General features: G+C 36.3%; 1 protein-coding gene across 9 annotated transcripts in view; it reads left to right on the top strand.

Annotated features, from left to right (window-relative positions):
- The window catches only part of LOC109069345 (neurexin-1a-like), a 174196-nt gene that overhangs the window by 13761 nt on the left and 141310 nt on the right, over positions 1-19125 (top strand). For all 9 annotated transcript variants that reach the window (XM_042736275.1, XM_042736274.1, XM_042736270.1 and 6 more), the window contains exon 3: positions 5322-5351. In XM_042736275.1, the coding sequence (XP_042592209.1) occupies positions 5322-5351 (30 nt within the window). The remainder of the gene's footprint in view (positions 1-5321; positions 5352-19125) is intronic.

The raw sequence follows: 19125 nt of genomic DNA, 5'->3' as shown, positions 1-19125 counted from the left end.
CCGGCGGTTTTCCTGTCGTTAAACTGGCAAAAGTGGACTTGGACACTACCAGAGCGCACCTGTGCTGTGCGCTTTAGACCATGCATTTAGATAATTTTTTTTAAATATAAACCCTTCCAGTGAAGGAAGTATATTAATGAGAGTTTTTTAGTCTCAGTCTCAGTCGTCACGCCCACGGACCGTTGGCTTAACATCTGATACATATGGGACACAAAAGTGGAAACACTTCAGGAGTGTCGAAGTCGTCATCAGATTGGTTGAATTCTACAGGATTTCCGTGAGACGTGTGTGTCGCGTTCTGTAACCGCCTGGAAACAAAGATACCGTGGCACAAAACCCCCTCACGAAAGAAGAAAGGCATTTTGTCTACAACTATGATGACGAGCGCTTATCGAGATCAACTAAATGCTGGATTTTCAAAAGTATGTGAAATATTTAAAGTTTGCGGCATATAATCTTTAAAATATGTCTGAGAGTTTAACCAAATTGTTTAATAATTTTAAATATTTAACTAGAATGACCTGATTCACTAGAATAAAATCGACTTTCCAGCACTAAATACAAATATAATATATACATATTATGGTGCCCGTAAGGAGACGTGGTTGGTTCATTTACTTTTGTCGTGGCCACGAGATCATTTTGTTGAGGTGACGACATCCTTATCCTTACAACTTCTTATGTTGAGGGAACAGCATATATTTCTCGTGGCCACGAGTTTAATGCGTAAACCAACCTGCGTGACCATTTCAAACCCAGGATTATCAAAAATAGATAAAACATTTTTATTAACATTAAACATTTAATTGAATATTTGTAAATTATTAGGGCTATATTTTTATATTTATTGTTATATATTCTTAGTTCCCCTTTCAATTTGTGTATCATTTTACCTGGTTAACTTTGTGTATAATTATGCTAGTATTTGCTAGCCTACAATATATTTTGTAAATAAACAGCTGACAATTATGCCAATAACGTTTTGACTTTATGATTGTATTTATGCCCATGTGTGATGATAAATGAGAGTGTTGCGTTTTCATTTACAAATGAAACTATGTGAATTATTAATTTCTCAACGAAATAACCTACTAAAGTATTTATAATTATGGTCCATTAATTAGTCAAAATAAGATGAAATACATGTTAAATTTAAACTGCATTCCAGCAAAAATTCCAGTCAGCATAATCAAAGCTTTACTGGCATGTCGAGCATTTACAGTAGGCTATTATTTACAAAAGTATTCAGAACGTTAAGTTAAGAGATTGAAATGAAGGGAGAAATGAATATAAAAATATAACCAATAATAACAGGCTAATAATAATAATAACCAAATATTACGGGGAAAAGACTATCAGTTAATGGACTTACAAGACTGTAGGATGGATAAAAATGTTTTCTTGTAAGCCTGATTTATATGATGCACTATGTAACATTTATTCATGATCAATTTGAATGCTGACTATCACACGTAATACAGTTCAATAGGCAAGGCCTATGGTTAATATAATTATTTAATAATGTAATAATTTCTTTAATAAATAATATAATTTCTAAATTCAAAATAAAATATTAATTAGTCCATTTCTGATAATCCTGGGTTTCTATGGTCACGCAGGTTTGTTTACATTAAACTCGTGGGCACGAGAAATATACTTCATTCCCTCACCATAACATCTCGAGGCCATGACAAGGATGTCATAACCTCGACAAAATGATCTTGTGGCCACAACATAATATCACGTTCCCACAAGTTAATATGACATTCCCCACAAATTAATATCTCGTGGCCATGACATATTATCACATTACCACGAGTTATTATGTCGTGGCCACGACAAAACTAAGTGAACCGACCATGTCTCCTTACGGGCACCATAAAATATAGCTGAGAGAATGTTAGTTTATGGCTTGGCAGTGAAGTTGCAGGCTCAATATAAATGTAACAATAAAACAGTGATTGACTATGGAGAGCTGAGCAGATCCATTGACAGGATTGAGGGGGAAAAAAATTCTATGATCTGGAAGCTTTAAGTGGATGGACCCCTGCCCCTGGTTTACACAGAACTGACTGTCCATTTCTTGTGAAAATAACATTTCTAGAAGGGTTTAATATGCTGCGGTATTCAAGCATGTTGTAAGCGATTCGTCTGTGCACGATGAACATAAAATTACACAGCCCACTATGAAAATATGCACACAAACTCTAATCACTTGTCAGATGTACACAGAAAAAGGAACAATATTTATTTATTTATTTATTTATTTATTTATTTATTTATTTATGTATTTGCCTGCTTGCTTGTTGCCTAATCATGTCACAACATGGTATTAGATGTAGACTATCTTGTGTTCAAACTGTTTGGTTCAAGCTCATTTGAAAAAAAATAAATAAAAATAATAATAATAAAAATAATAATACTGGGATTTTGCATGCGTTTTTGTGTTGTAAAGATCTGAGGTTTTATTTTACTTTTAAAGAAGTACATTACATTCTGTAAGTTAGATCAGTCTTTACATAAACATGATGACGAATTGATCTGCTTGTCTGTGTATCTAGTATATATTCTAAAACATGCAGAATGCTGCTTATTATTTGAAATTTGAACTCTCCATTAAATAATTTAAAAGCTTTTACATTACTTTGATCAGATATAAGGATTAAAGGATTTGGGAGTCTGTCTCTATCTCACACAAACAAATCTCTGCTAAAATAATTACTTTGATGCTCTGCTCTGTGTTGTAATTCTAGATATCAAAAATCATATTATGTACAACCTTTACTCCACATCTCTCTTTCAGATGAATTTTATGCACACACAGACACACACACACACACACACACACACACACACACACACACACACACACACACACGTTTACTTCGCTATCTAAATGGGGACATTCCATAGGCATAATTGGTTTTCTACTGTACATACTATATATTCTATCGCCCTACACCAACCCTACACCTAAACCTACCCCTTACAGAAAACTTTCTGCATTTTTACAAATTAAAAAAAAAAAAAAATTGTTTACTTTATTTTTAGACCAATTTTATAAATGAGGGCATCTCCAAAGGGAGGTTTTGGGAGATCATACCATTATAAACAATTCAAAATACACAAATATAAATTCACACACATACTATTACCACACACACGCACGCACACACACACAGCTCCCATCCCACACACACACACACACACACACACACACACACACACACACCTTCTTATCCTAATCATATCTTAATCTTAGTTTAGTATCTTAATCTTAAAAGGATCCTACAGGACCCCTAAAGAATTTTTAAATAAGCAAGTTTTGCCTGACCCTTGCAGCCATAGATTACCAGATTTTGGATTCAAAAGACACCCCGTTAAGATGAGACTTGCCTTCTCCTGTGGGGAGTAAACAATTGATCAGAATAAAGAATGAAACAGAGAGTTGCTGATAAATCAAACACTCTATGAACTAGAGCAGAGACACTTTGAGCACAAGGAGGAAGATAACTCATGTAGCCAGATCTTTGACTAAGCATACAATCTGACATAAAATGATACCACAGTCATCAGCCTGGTCTCATTAAAGTATTTGAACAAAACGTACATTTTTGTATATTTGTAGAACAGGGCATCTGTTTACTGTCAGTGACTCAGGACTGCACAGCATGACGTCACGCATAGCATTTGAAAAAAATAATATATATTTTTAAAATATCGGTAAGTACTTTGCATGTTGCTTGAAAAGGTAATATCTCGTATCTAAAATCTTTTAACATCTAAATGTAATGAGTTGTGCTTCATTATATGATACCATGGCGTAACCATTTTTCACAGCAATTTACTTTTTTTTTTCATGAAAGTATCATGCAGATCCATGCAAAAGCTTAAGGAGCTGACAGATACTGTAAGTAGAAATATATATTTATTTTCTTTCTAATAAGAGAAAGAAAATGTGTGTGTTCATCCAGAACTGTTTCTGACTGGAAAATATAGTTATACACACCAGTGCTGCAGATTCTATGTACATTTTGCAAGTTGCTATGTTGCTTGGCAACTACAATCAGTTCATAGTTTAAATAAAAAAAGAGCATTGGTGTCTTTTTGCATGTTTTCGCATCCACATTTTTAAAAAGCATTCAGCCACTCAAGGTCATTCCAAGGATAAGGGAGTCCTGCATCGCACCGTTTATAAGAATGTTCTGTCCATATAAGCTGAGAGTGCTCCACATACCCAGGCAGTCTGAGAGAATGAGTTCACACAAAAACATGACTATTAACTGATTCCTTAAAGCTTAATAAAGTGTTGGGAATAAGTACTTAAAATTACTTATTTGGCAAACAATGGTAATTTTCTGTAAATGTACATCATTTATGGAAGCTTCTGTGCAAGGGGATTCTCCTTAGCTTTGGCACCTCCACTCTATTGCTATGTCTCTTCAGGACTATTGCGTGTTCTCAGTGTTTTGCTGGCATGCAGGTGATTTCATGTGCAAGGTAAGCAGTCTGCCAAGCGGAAGTGGAAAAATGTGCTGTTGCTGCTAGATCTTGATTGACGAAAATTACATTGTTTGATGCAAAACTAACTCGACTAAATCAAATAATTTAAAAAAAGATTTTAAAAAAAAAGTATCTTTATATTTTCATGCGTTCTAAAGCAAAGCAAATTTTAAAAGTCTACTGAAAACATATCTTACATTTTTGGTCATAGACAATGTTGAAGATATACATTATTGTCAACATGCCTAAGTGGTAAAATAATTACAATTATAAAAATGTATATACAAGTTTAAATAACAAACATCAGGAAAAATAGGAAACAAAATCCTCAGAACATTCTAAAGATTTTAATTTTAGCTGTTTTCTGTATGCTTGTGTCATTGTGTCTGGTTTTATTGTTGTTTGCCAAGTTACCTGGCAATATTTTAAAGATATTATTTTTGTCATTTGCATGGTCTGTTATTGAAGTAGTGTCACTGGGGTGGGAGTTTTAACTCCTATTCACTGGGATTTATGGAGCCCCACACATGGCATGCAGGAAAAAAATTAATAAAATTAATACAAATAAAAATAGTATGCTAAATCATGTCAACTATTTACTATTTCATTCCCTCGATTTATAAATTGTGCGCACAATTTACATTTATAAAATTCATGTTTTGTATCTCTGTAAAATTGTGGCTACAGTCAGTATATTTAAGGCAAAAGAAAATTAATGTTTTTCTTTTTTCTATTCACATTCTCCAGCTTTGTTGATAACATGGTCCTAGTTTACTCAGGCCCATATTCTTTGCTGACTGTGCTCTTGTTTTCCTTAGGTCTGGCACACCTGATGATGGGCGACCAAGGTATGGCCTCTGTTTCTTTCCCACTCTTTTGCTTTCTTGTCCTTTCAAGACCTACTTAATGAATTCATTGTTGGGCTGTTGCTGGTGACTGGGGTTGTTCATGAATCGGTCATTAAGACTGCATATCTGCACCAGTAGCACAGCATGTCCCCTTTCTGATATAGAGTTGCAGATCCATTGAATGTGCTATTATAAGATGTTATTCTACTCCAGCAAGTTCCAGGATCTGTTCAACGGTGACCATCCAGACCCACCCCACAACACCACATCTATCACTCATATATGGGTTTCATTTTAGATGCACAAAAATACACCAACACTCATTTGCTGAAGAACACAAATATAAAAATATATTGTAATTCACATCACAAATCACACATTACAAAATTTCTCCATCGGAATAAGCATGTTTCTTTTCCATAAAGGGTAAATATTTTTAATTTATTGATTGAAAGGATTTTCAAGGGGGTTCTAGAAACACAAAAATTATATAAGCATACAAATAAAATAACCTTACATAACATGCACTGCAAATACACAAATTCACAAACACAAATAGCTGGCTCATCCTCTTCCTAGAAATACTTTATTTCTCAGAATAAACTCACTGTATGGTATTGAGTCAAGAGTTCTTTTTACACAGAGGCCGTATTTATCAAGCCTCTAAGAATTACTCACAAAAACACAAAAAGATTTGACTTAAGTATAAAAAAAATTCTTGGCTCAAAGCTGCGCTCAAAATTTAGTTATCACGCATCTCAGATGTAGTTTAAGCGAAGTGTAGAATTAAATCTTAAGGGTCAGAATTAGAGTTGATTCATGACACATTACTTAGCCTACTTCATTTCATTTCTGGAAAGTGCACCAAGTGGGGAAGTCCTAATGGTTAGAGTGTTTGACTCTTAACCCTAACGTTGTGGGTTAGAGACTCGGGCCGGCAATACCATGACTGAGGTGCCCTTGAGCAAGGCACCGAACCCCAACTGCTCCCCAGGCGCCGGAGCATAAATGGCTGCCCACTGCTCCGGGTGTGTGTTCACGGTGTGTGTGTTCACTGCTGTGTGTGTGCACTTTGGATGGGATAAATGCAGAACACGAATTCTGAGTATGGGTCACCATACTTGGCTGTATGTCACGTCACTTTCACTTTGAACTCTAGTGAAAAGCTAAAAGCAGCCTAATGCTTTTAATATGACTGAATTTGTATTAAACATGATAACATTTTAATAGAAACTTTGTAAGTTACTAGTTATGAAAACAGCTACAGAAAACGAGCAAAGAACATTTACATTACTTAATATAATTGTGTATCAGTGAAGCTGTGAATATGCTGACTGCACACGTCTGGGGTGCATTATGCCGCTGACACGGCCACTGGAGCTGATCGCAGTCACTTTTGTCAGTGCTTGTGTTTGAGCATTGACCTAAATTTCTTACTTTGTCAGTTACAAAAAATAAATAAATTAGTAAGTAATATAATAATAATAATAATAAAATTTGATCTTGACAATCAAGTTTGTATCATTTTATCAACTCCATATCATCATATACACTGAACAAAATTAACGCAACACTTTTGTTTTTGCCCCCATTTTTCATGAGCTGAATTCAAAGATCTAAGACTTTTTCTATGTACACAAAAGGCCTATTTCTCTCAAATATTGTTCATATATCTGTCTAAATCTGTGTTAGTGAGCACTTTTCCTTTGCCGAGATAATCCATCCACCTCACAAGTGTAGCATATCAAGATGCTGATTAGACAGCATGATTATTGCACAGGTGTGCCTTAGGCTGACCACAATAAAAGGCCAATCTAAAATGTGCAGTTTTATCACACAGCACAATGCCACATATGTTGTAACTTTTGATAGAGCGTGCAGTTGGCATGCTGACTGCAGGATTGTCCCCCAGAGCTGTTGCCCTTGAATTTAATGTTCATTTCTCTACCATAAGCCATCTCCAAAGGTGTTTCAGAGAATTTGCCAGTACATACAACTGGCCTCACAACCGCAGACCACGTGTAACCCAGGACCTCCACATCCAGCTTCTTTACCTCCAAGATCATCTGAGACCAGCCACCCGGACAGCTGCTGCAACAATCGGTTTGCATAACCAAAGAATTTCTGCACAAACTGGCAGAAACCATCTCAGGGAAGCTCATCTGCATGTTCGTCGTCCTCATCCGGGTCTCGACCTGACTGCAGTTAGTCGTTGTAACCAACTTGAGTGGACAGATACTCACATAAGATGGCATCTGGAACTTTGGAGAGGTGCTCTCTTCACGGATGAATCCCAGTTTTCACTGTACAGGGCAGATGGCAGACAGCGTATATGGCATCATGTGGGTGAGCGGTTTGCTGATGTCAACGTTGTAGATTGAGTGGCCCATGGTGGCAGTGGGGTTATGGTATGGGCAGGCATATGTTATGGACAACAAACAAAGGTGCATTTTATTGATGGCATTTTGAATGCACAGAGATACCGTGACAAGATCCTGAGGCCCATTGTTGTTCCATTCATCCACGACCATCACCTCATGTTGCAGCATGATAATGCACGTCCCCATTTTGCAAGGATCTGTACACAATTCCTGGAAGCTGAAAACATCCCAGTTCTTGCATGGCCAGCATACTCACCGGACATGTCACCCACTGAGCATGTTTGGGATGCTCTGGATCGGTGTATATGACAGCGTGTTCCAGTTCCTACCAATATCCAGCAACTTCACACAGCCATTGAAGAGAAGTGGACCAACATTCCACAGGTCACAATCAACAACCTGATCAACTCTATGTGAAGGAGATGTGATGCACAGTGTGAGGCAAATGGTGGTCACACCAGATACTGACTCGTTTTTGGACCCCCCCGGACCCCCCAGTACAGTAAAACTGCACATTTAACCCTCTGGAGTCGATTAACGCGTATACGCGTTTTGGGGTATTTTCTCCTGATAACCCCGAAAAGAACTTAAATTACACTTTCAGTTTTGATCGTACAGATAAGTGCAATACATCAATCGAATCTGTAAAGGGTCTACTTTTTTTGTATACAGACATAATAACAACAAAACTTTGTGCACTTATAAAAATAAAGATAACAAACAAGGAGTGCTGTCTGCAGCCTTTGTCTGCGCTGATCTTCAGATACAAATGCGTCATTAAAATGAACTGTAAACTCAGTGAATACTCAACGAAGAGACATGAGAGAGATATCTATAGAAAGCCTGACATGTCTACTTTTAAACTAAACAAGTGCTGCTGAAAACAAATATTATGTGATAAGTAATCCATATGAAAACAACGCGATGTCCGTTTTTTCACGTCTCCCTTCATTATCTTCTAATGCGACCACGCCCCCGCGCCCGAGCGCGCTTTTTAGATTCAAATGTTTCACTGAAGCGCGCAGCTTTTGAATACGCCCACACAACAGAAGACAGACAGCGAGACTGTTCTTCAAGTTTTTATTATTTTACTGTTTGCTTCGCGATGAGAGGAATAAGACATAATTCACCCCAAAAAGATGTGATGTGGTTGAGGATTTGAGATTTGGATTTCCTCAGAAAAAAGAAGAATGAAGCACTTTATTCAGCAGAGATCATAAACATGAGTAAGTCTCTTTTTATTTATTTATATACTTGTACTAGTTTTCACATAACGTGTAAACATTTTACTAGTTAGACTTTTTCCAAAGACTTTTTCCAAACTATAATTCCTGACTAAATGTATAATCAAGTGAAATATTATGAAGTTTCAATAACAATATACACTACTATACCATTCAAAAGCTTGATGTAAATAATATAAATGTACCAATAAATGTAACTGTAACAAATGTAACAATCATTGCTGTTCTTTCAATTTATCCCCCCTAAAAAACCTAAAAAAAAATATTCTCAGCTCTTTTCAACATTAATAATAATAATAATAATAATAATAATATAATAATGATGATAATAATAACAATAAATGTTTTTTTGTAGAAAATAAGATTGTTAAAAGGATTTCTGAAGGATTGTGTGACTGGAGTAATGATGCAAAAAATTCAGTCTGAAAGTCAGCTTTGATTGTTCCTAATAAACTGTTTAACTGCACTCACAAGTGAATATTAAATTATGTTGTGGGATAATTAAATATATTCTAAATACAACTACAAACATAAAATTATATAGATTTATTTTGTCCTCACATTCTTTCTTGTAACTCATCCCTCTCAGTGACACAGCTGACTGAATGGCTCATTATGCAGCTCTTTATGCAGGCCTTTGTCTTCTCAGGTGTGAATTCATGATAGTTGACGCCTACTCGCATATGACTTTTACCAACAGAAAGTGTCTTAGAAAATTTAAATCAATATATTGTTTTCTGTAAGTGAGTAAACAAGATGATTTTTCACATCATTTAGAAAAAAAAAAATTCTAGGCTACAAGCTCCAGTTCTCAAAATATCTGGGAACCAATTTTCTGTATGTGTTTTTATTGCCTTATTCAAGTGATTTAACATTTTTAGTTTTTCACTAACCACGCATAAACATTTTTTTTTCTCAAAAAACACAATCATGTACATACATGTTGCTCACATATTATTCTAGCCCAGTTTGTGCTGATTACAGTGAGATTAGACTTTAGCCATTTAGATATTTATAAGAAACTGAAAAAAGCACAAATGTCAGGGCATGACAAAACTTCTCCAGGCCCCAAAAATACCCTTAGACTCCAGAGGGTTAAGAGTGGCCTTTTATTTTGGCCAGCCTAAGGCACACCTGTGCAATAATAATCTTGTCTAATCAGCATCTTGATATGCCACACCTGTGAGGGGAATGGATTATCTCGGCAAAGGAGAAGTGCTCACTATCACAGATTTAGACAGATTTGTGAACAATATTTGAGAGAAATATGCCTTTTGTGTACAAAGAAAAAGTCTTAGATCTTTGAGTTCAGCTCATGAAAAATGGGGGCAAAAACAAGTGTTTGTTCAGTGTAACTCCAATATGTCATATCTTCGCTGGAAAGTGTTTGTCTCCTCCTCTTTGCTGCCATCTTGTTACTCCTAACTAAGTTAGCAGACCTCTTCAGCTCTCTTAAATAATTTAGGAGCTGATACCTAGTCTTAACACTTAGGAACCTTTATGAATCACTCTTATTCTTAAGTCTAGGAATACGAGTAAAATTACGTATTTCTTAGAATTTTGACACACATAGGACTAAAATTTTACTCTGATCGGCTTTATACATATAGCCCCTGATGTTGGATCTGGGCAGAGCCTGGTGAGAAAAAAAAATGAGGTAGCAACAGGAGAGTTTGAGACAAGGTGGAGCAAAAGGGACAGAGAGACACAGTAACACCGTTGCACCAGAATACCAAGGCAGAGCTGCAGGATCGAGGGGCCTTGGAGGAGCTGGGGGCTCTGCAGTTCGAGGTGGAGCTGGTGTAAGAACAAATGAGGAGCCCAGTGGAGCAAAAGGGGATGAGGACCAGAAGTCAATGGTGAAGCCATGGTGGCAATGGACCAAGACAGAGCAGGAGGATTCTGGAAGCCTGGTGGAGACCAAAAGACTTTGGTGGAGTCATAGGCTTGGAGGCATGTAGTGGAGCTGGGGGATCTGAGCACCAAGCTGTGGGGGATGAAGGATTCAAGATGTAATTGGGACATCTAACCAGCTGGATGGGACTGGCAGAGGAGAAAGAGGTTTGGCTCTGTGGCCAAAAAAAAAAAAAAAAACCTTCTCATTTGACTGTTTCGGGGGTGGACATGGCAGCGGGCTTTGGCTCTTGGAAAGACATAATGACAGGCTCTGACTCTGGATTGGTGATGGATGTGATGATAGGTGGTGACAGACTAGAGAGGATTTCCAATCTCAGGGATGAGAACTAATGACACCAGGAGGACGAGAGTAGGCTAGGAGGGCTGTGGCTAAATGGTGATAACCACCTCACTGACAGTAAAGGATGAGCCACTCATCCATAGTGGATAGTCCAAATACTATATCAGGGTACAGGAGATCTCTCCCACTAGCATCACTTGAGGAAGATAGTCATCTAGCCCACTCCAAAAAGCACACACTGAGAATGCCATCATTCCAGGACACATGAAGGCAAATCTCAATGAACACCTCCACATAGTCTTACAAAGGATTGCTGTTTTGTTGGATGGAGAGTAGGGGAATATCAGGGTGACATAGGAAAACGCTGCTGACTTCATGTTGGGTCAGGTCTTCTGTGATGAACTCATAAAATTAACTCAGAAGCTGGGTTCATTGAATGACAACTAGGGATACACCAATACCACTTTTTTCAGAACAAGTTTTGGTACTTGCCGATACCAATACCTGTATTTTCACAGCGTACAGAAACAAAATAATAATATTAATAACAATAATATGAATCATGTTCAATGGCTTCATTTAGCAAACAGATACTTCCTTCAGTTACTTCCACACTTAATTTACCTGTTAAAATGTATTGTAAAAGCTTTTATTACTTTCACTGTTCATTTTAATGGCACATTAGAGCTGCTCCATTGCAGCAGCTCAATACTGTAATCACAAGACATTTCCAGTGATGTCTGTGAGATATTCACTCGACAAGATCGCACATCTGTGCAGCTGCATGCACAATCCACTCAGCGCGCTCTGCTTATCAGCTCGTGCACATCCGCTACACAGGCGTGGATATTGAATGTTTAACGTTATATTAATTACTTACATGTACTTCATAGACATTCTTAATCTCTAATAAACTCCATTCTTCTCTCTGTTGTTGGTGTTTCTTTTTCTGGACACAGCTATTCACACGCTGTGTGGTATCAGCTTTTGGTATCACGACATTTTTACGAATACAAGTACAGGAGCACAGTATCGGGCCCAATACTGATATCAGTATCGGTGCATCCCTAATGATAACAGTAAACTGGAATGCAGGTGAGTGAACAGGTGACCACAGTGAAACACAGAATGCACTTAACTGAGATTAAAAGTAGTTTTAAATGGAGGAAGAACAATAGAGACAATCACATGAGGCAACAAGATGGAGAAACCACAATGAGGATAATCACAGGTAAGAATTAACAGGTAGATAAACATTGGAAAGTCTGTATTGCATTTGTGTGAAAACCAATGAGACAAATGACTGTTGATGGCAGGGTTTAAGGTGAGTGAGGCAACAGGTATGGGTGATCAGGCTGAAGAGTGTGAGCAGAGTGAAGACTGTGGCAACATCCACATGAAGCCAGAGCTTTTGCTATCCGATCTTTTGTTTCCTCATTCTAAAAAAAAGTAAACACGGGATCATCACACAAAACCACTGAAACCGACTCAAAATGTGTAACCGACTCAAACTCTGCCACAGAGATACACTAAAAATGGAGAAGAAGAAGATATATACAGACCCAAAACGCGCTGTATACAAACCCAACCCAACAACACAAAAGAAGATTTTGCTTTAGTAAAGCTAATAGGCTCAGTAACTTCTGCAGCATGAACACAAGCATGTAGTGTGCCATTGTTGTTGTTACTGCTGTTACATGCTGTAACTCGACTAGGGCTGAGACATGGGGTGATGACCTCATCGTTTCACAACATATATGGATTGGCTGTACATAAATGCAAGGGTGTTGTTTTCAGATTTATCCACTCTGGAACCTGGTTTAAAAAAAATAGCGATTTCAGGCTCCCAAAACACAGGATCCATCTGGACGAAACACTGATATGATACAAAATGTTTACGTATACAGCTAAATGCGTCTCCGGGCGGACGGGCCCTCTGAGAGTGACAATGGTGTGGAAGAATTGGTAAATCCATGACAAGCTTAACACTGACCCATACTTGTAGAAGGTAATGATTAAAAAGTATTTTGACCAATAAAATGCAGGCATTGTACATAGTCAAAAATCGTGGCACGTGAGAAATTAATGGTCAAAGCGATGCAAATACGCGTACATATTAGGTGTGTTTGACTTGAAGCAGCGCTACACAGAGCTATCAGTGTTTGACATCAAAGTACTGTGAGAGCAATTTGAAAGCATAAAGAGCCGTCTGCTCTCTGTAGTTTTCATGGTACTTTAATGTCGTACAACGATTGATCTGCCCAGCTCTGCTTCAAGTCAACCACTGGATATTTTAGGCAATATACAAATCCTGGCCAGGACATGTCCGGGAAAAAGGGGATGTATGGTCTTCCCATGTTGGGTATGTGTAGTAAAAGTATAAATCCTTTTAGCTTTATATGTTTGTGTTTAACTAATTAGTGAAATGTATAGTAATCACCTTTTAGCCACTATTTACAAAAAAAACTTTTTTTGTGAACTTTTCTGTGATTTGCCATATGTGACCTGTGCTGGCAAAATGAGTCACAATGAGCAATTTTTTTTTTAGTTATTTGTATTTTTAATATAAGTTCAGTATAGGTAGTAGGTTGTTTTCAAACGAGTATTAACCATAACATTAACCTAACCTAACCTAACCTAACCTAACCTAACCTAACCTAACCTAACACTGAGGCATTATCAAAACTTACTAGACTAACTGAGACTTGTCATAGCACTTGTATACCGTTGTTGTTCTCTTGTTGATCTGATTGCTTCTATTGTTCTCATTTGTAAGTCGCTTTGGATAAAAGCGTCTGCTAAATTATTAAATGTAAATGTAAATGTAACCTAACCATAACATATATTTCCAAACTGCTGTGATATGTACGGCAGCCAACAAAATACACTTGTCACGCTGGGTTTTGTTTCATGTTCATGTCTTTTATTTTGTAGTTTGGCCCCGGTCATGTGATTTCCCTTGCTCCTCATGTGATCATGTCATGCACTACCCTTGTCTGTAGGCTTGTTCGACTTCATGTGGCGCCGCAAAGATTGTCTGCCGCCTGACAAAAGCAATGCATTCTGGTTAGAAAATTTGTTTGACTTTGATCAGCACTGCAGCCGCCTTACGATCAAATGTGCCATCAAAGTACAGCGAGAGCAAAATGAGACCAGCTGCCTAGGTCAGGCGCTGCAGTTGCTCAAAATCATCTGCAAAAGCCTTGATGACAACACACTTTATTCTCACTGATTAAATTCTAACAATTCAATTCATAATGCAAAGATCTGTGTTTTTATAACAGTAAAATCTCTTTTAGTGTAATCGCACTGTTATATTGAGTCAGGTTTATCAAAAAACAAAAAAACAAAACAAAAAAATATAGATTACCAGAACATGCTTTCTACCATCTTGGGCGCTGCTGCTGCATCTGTAAAATGCATTTGCAGCATTTGACCGCTGAGTGGTGCTTTAACCACAAGTTATCAAGCGAACGGTTAAAAGTGCATTTTCACTAATCCGTCAGTTTGCCTCGCCGATTTGAAACATTTAACAGGTGTGGAGCATTATTTATATAATAGAAATCGTGTTATATTACCTATGTTATGTGCAATATTACCTTAAAGAAATGGTGGTTTATTTTGCTTCGGAGCATTAAAAGCGGTAGCCAATTTCAGGCTACATACATGGATTCTAAATGTCAATATTCTTCCATTACTTAATATTTGTCACAAATACATTTTCAATTTATAGATTAAAATTCCTTTAATAAAACAGCATGCATTTTTGTCATACACATACTTTATTTTAAAAAACAAACAATTTTCAAAAACAAAGCATAACTTGTGTTGCTGGGCCCTTGCATATTTTATGAATTCTTTCCTTTATTTTAGTACAACGTGTGGCACTGATTAATTTCGCTCCCATTATTTAGGCCTAACTAAAACAAGAAACGGATAAATTAAATTTGGTGATTTAACTAAATCTTTTAAAACTGCAAAGAAAGGACGGATTAATAAACATCCTCTGTTCTCTCATTTTAATCATGACTGATAGCCTACTGTGCAGGTCTATATACTGCTGTGATCTGTTTCAGGCTTTCCGTATCATAACATTTTAGAAGTTAATTTATTCTAATAACATTTTAGAAATTGCATTCTCAATGAGAACATTGCGGAGATTCAGCCCAGTGTGGGTCAGAAATCCACAGGCGGACTGAAGGACAAATAGTCAAAAATTTAAATTTCATATATAGTTAATTGTCACTACTACCTTATTTAATCATTTCATGTGTTTCAAATAACTTGCGTCGCTATCTGCTCAGATATTTCAATACTTTGTTCATGCTGCTGAGTGCAACGCACAAGACATGTGCTGAGGGGTTAGGCTACATCATTTATTCTTATTTATCTGTTTTTTCTTCATTACAAATCTTTTTTTATTTCATTTCGTATTTATTATTCAATGCATAGCGATTTATTAAAAAAAGAATATGAGAGTAATTAAAACATGTTTATGACTGCGACAAGATCACTAATGATCAACGAATAGGAGCTGCAGATCATTTTTAAAATGTCTAATAGCCTTCAATTTACAGGTTATAACTGCATCTGTCTCGGATGTAGACTTGTGAAGATTTATTTTAATGTGGATCCCATACTTTAGCGTTAACCTAAAATAAATGTGCTCTATTACTATTCATATTTAAGTGTTTATGCGGAAAAGTATTAATGCGCATGCATGACAGGGAGGCGCCCGTGTGATCACTTGAATTTTTTCTTGATAATGAAATAAAGAAAAACTGGGGTGCCTCACATACATTAGAAAAATTTGAATGAAGGTTGCATTTCTCTCTAAAGGTGCATCCAATAGGCTACTAGACATCTCTGTTAAAGCTTTTAAAGCATTTATACACATTCGCATAAATTCTGCTTTCAGAACGGTCCGTAACTGAGAGATCACATCCTTAATATTGCTTTTTCCTCTGAAACACAAAAATGAAAATTGAAATAAAATTGATATTTTATTTTTGTGAATGGTCAACCCTTCTCCATTCTGCAGATATTGTTGCTTCTGGTTTGTCCATTGTACATCACAGAAAGTCTACAAAATATTTTGTCTCCCAAAAACTTTTTTTTTTTTTTTGTCAAGTCTGTAACATCTGTGTATTTCCCAAATCCAAAATAGCCTATAAAATACTTTTCTGATGTCTGGACTCTACTTGGGATTTAGAAAAACATAAAGAGATGGTTCTTGGTAATGAATTCTGTGAGCATTTATATTTCAGGTTTTGACTGCGAATTTCACGTCATTAATACTGGAATTGCCCACTAATGAAACTAAAAATGATTAGGCCTACATGATGTCTTGGGACAGTTTCTTATGACTGCACTATATTTTTACATTTGTATTGCCAAAACGACTGCAGCGTTGCCGCATACAATTAAAAAATAAAAAAGGGCAAAATTGAAAATAGTACAATGCAGCATAACCTATAAATTAAGAACAAAAGTTTTTGTCTCTCTGGCAGACGCGCCTCTCTTTTGGCCAGTTTCTTTGTCTCTCTCTCAGAGGCGCATCATCTTTCCTGAGAAAAAAACAAAACCATATTATATTGTATGTAATACTCTGTATGCCGTTGCAAAAATTGCAAAAGACAAACCAAAGGAGGCATTTGTCCTAAAACAGACACTTTGCCGCTCATCATAAACTCTCCATATGAAATAGCAAGAGATTCACATCTTTATGTCAAGCCCCCACGATGAAGCTAACTACCCCCCAAACCTCAACCTCCTCCAGCTGGACTGAATTCATTCACACTACTGGTTGCTCAGTGTAAAATGGACACGCTTTATCTAAAAGAAAACAAATATATATATAATTTTATATATATTTTTTTTATTAAAAAATAAAAATGCAATCCTGAACCTGTGTAGTTGAAATCACTGACTAGCTTCTGTCACTGGATGGATTAACTTGGTAAGCATTGCTTGTTTGCACACACAAGACAGACGCACTCTTCATTCATCTCACTTCGCAATAATAAAAATAACAGTGTCACCATGCAGATAATTTTTGTGTTTATTATAGTGTTCAAATGCTGATCTTATATAGGCTTAATATATTTTGAAATTTTTTATAATGAACTGGACTGCCAGTGAGCACGCTGCTTTTGGCTTCTGCTTTTGATGAATAGCCTACAGCAAAACTAACTTATAGCACCGATGATAATAATAGCACCATTTATTTTTCAACCTCACATAAAAATTATTAATTTAACAAAAACAGATTTTTGCTGTAATAATTTACGACTTTTTAAAAGTCGTTTCTTAAATATGAACCAAAGCGCAATCATACATTATTAATGTCTTACTGTCATTATTAGCCCTTCATGGATCCAGTCTTACATGTTTATTTTATAGCTTATTGTGAATATAAACCATCAGTTTTGGACACGGCGAAGCTAAACTGCACCTGATTTTAGAGCTTTGCCTTTCACCCTGAGCTCAACGTTTCCCTGTTCACGCAGACGAGATGGCAAGTGCACCCTGTTTGTTTTCTTTATTTTACATAAGCACAAGGTTTTGTTGATACTGGGAGTGCACACAAAAATGAGAGTAGACCATATACAGTAGACCAACTAAGCTTCTGTTCATAAATATCTACTCTGGTGTAAGTATTTTGAATGTGTTATACCCGGGATGAAGTATTTAGAATGTGTTATACCCGAATGAAGTATTAGTCTTATCTGTAAGAGCAAAATGATGGCATAGCCTACTTGTTTCCACTAAAGAACAAAATGAAGTGATCGCGCTGGCGCCTCATGCATTAAGCGTGCTTCAGCTTCCACTCACTGCAGAAACGCTTAGATATACGCATAATAGTACATTTTTATTTAGGCTAAATGTTTAATCTAACATTGTTCTATGCTTTAAGTGTTTAATATCTATAGATTTTATTTTAAGAAAGATTATTTGAGAATGCTAAATTGATCAAACGTGATCAACTCAGCTGTCTGCTGTTGTCCGCTTAGTCATCACTTAACACATCAACAACTTGAATTTAACAACAACAACAACAAAAAAATGTTTCAAACATTTTTCTAAATTATTTAATTATGAAACATTAAGAAATATAACTTTGCAATTAAAAAAAAAAAAAAAACTGACCTATTTTAATGGCTGTAACAGCAGCTGTGTAATTAGGAAGCAAAAAAGAGAGAAAAAAGATACGGGCTCCAGTCAGGGACGGGCTGAGGACACTGGTAAGCGGTCGGTTAAGGGCTGTTATAGGGCGTAGGTTAGAAGCCCGTGCAGGTCTATACCAGATTTATGCATTTGGGAATTAATGTTGTGAATCAGCGGTTGTTTTCTAATTAAATGAGAAAATTCTTAAGTTTTATTTTGTTGTCTAATTTTTTATTTTTTTTTATTTTACAGATTACCCCAATCTCTCGCATGCCCAAACTCTGTATGCTAAACCATATTATTATTATTATTATTATTATTATTATTATTAAAAATGTTTAATTATAAGGAACATTAAAAAATGATACATTTCTTAATTCAGGGACATAATTTTCAGCATGTCATGGGCTCTGTATACGGGAATAAATGTGTTAAAAAAAGGCCAAATAACGAATAGGTATGTGTGACCTGCAGAAATACATCAGCAAATTATTAAATGTAAATTTCAAGCCTTTCATAATTTGTGGCATTAATGTGAATGCCAAAATATGTGTTAGAACTAGGCCTAGCCTATAACACTCATCAATAAGCCACATTTTTTTTTTTTTTTTTTTTTTTTTGGCATAGGCTAATGCACACCTTCTTAAATTTAATCCTCTGGGACCTGAGGGTGTTTTGGGGGCCTAGAGAAGTTTTGAAATGCCCTGATATTTGTGTTTTTTTTCAGTTGCTTATAAACACATAAATGGCTAAAGTCTAATAACACTGTAATCAGCACAAACTGG

This window comes from Cyprinus carpio, chromosome B13 (assembly GCF_018340385.1).
Source record: "Cyprinus carpio isolate SPL01 chromosome B13, ASM1834038v1, whole genome shotgun sequence".
Classification (NCBI taxonomy): Eukaryota; Metazoa; Chordata; class Actinopteri; order Cypriniformes; family Cyprinidae; genus Cyprinus; species Cyprinus carpio.
Note: the sequence above shows the minus strand (reverse complement) of the source record. Positions and strands in the feature narration are given on the sequence as shown.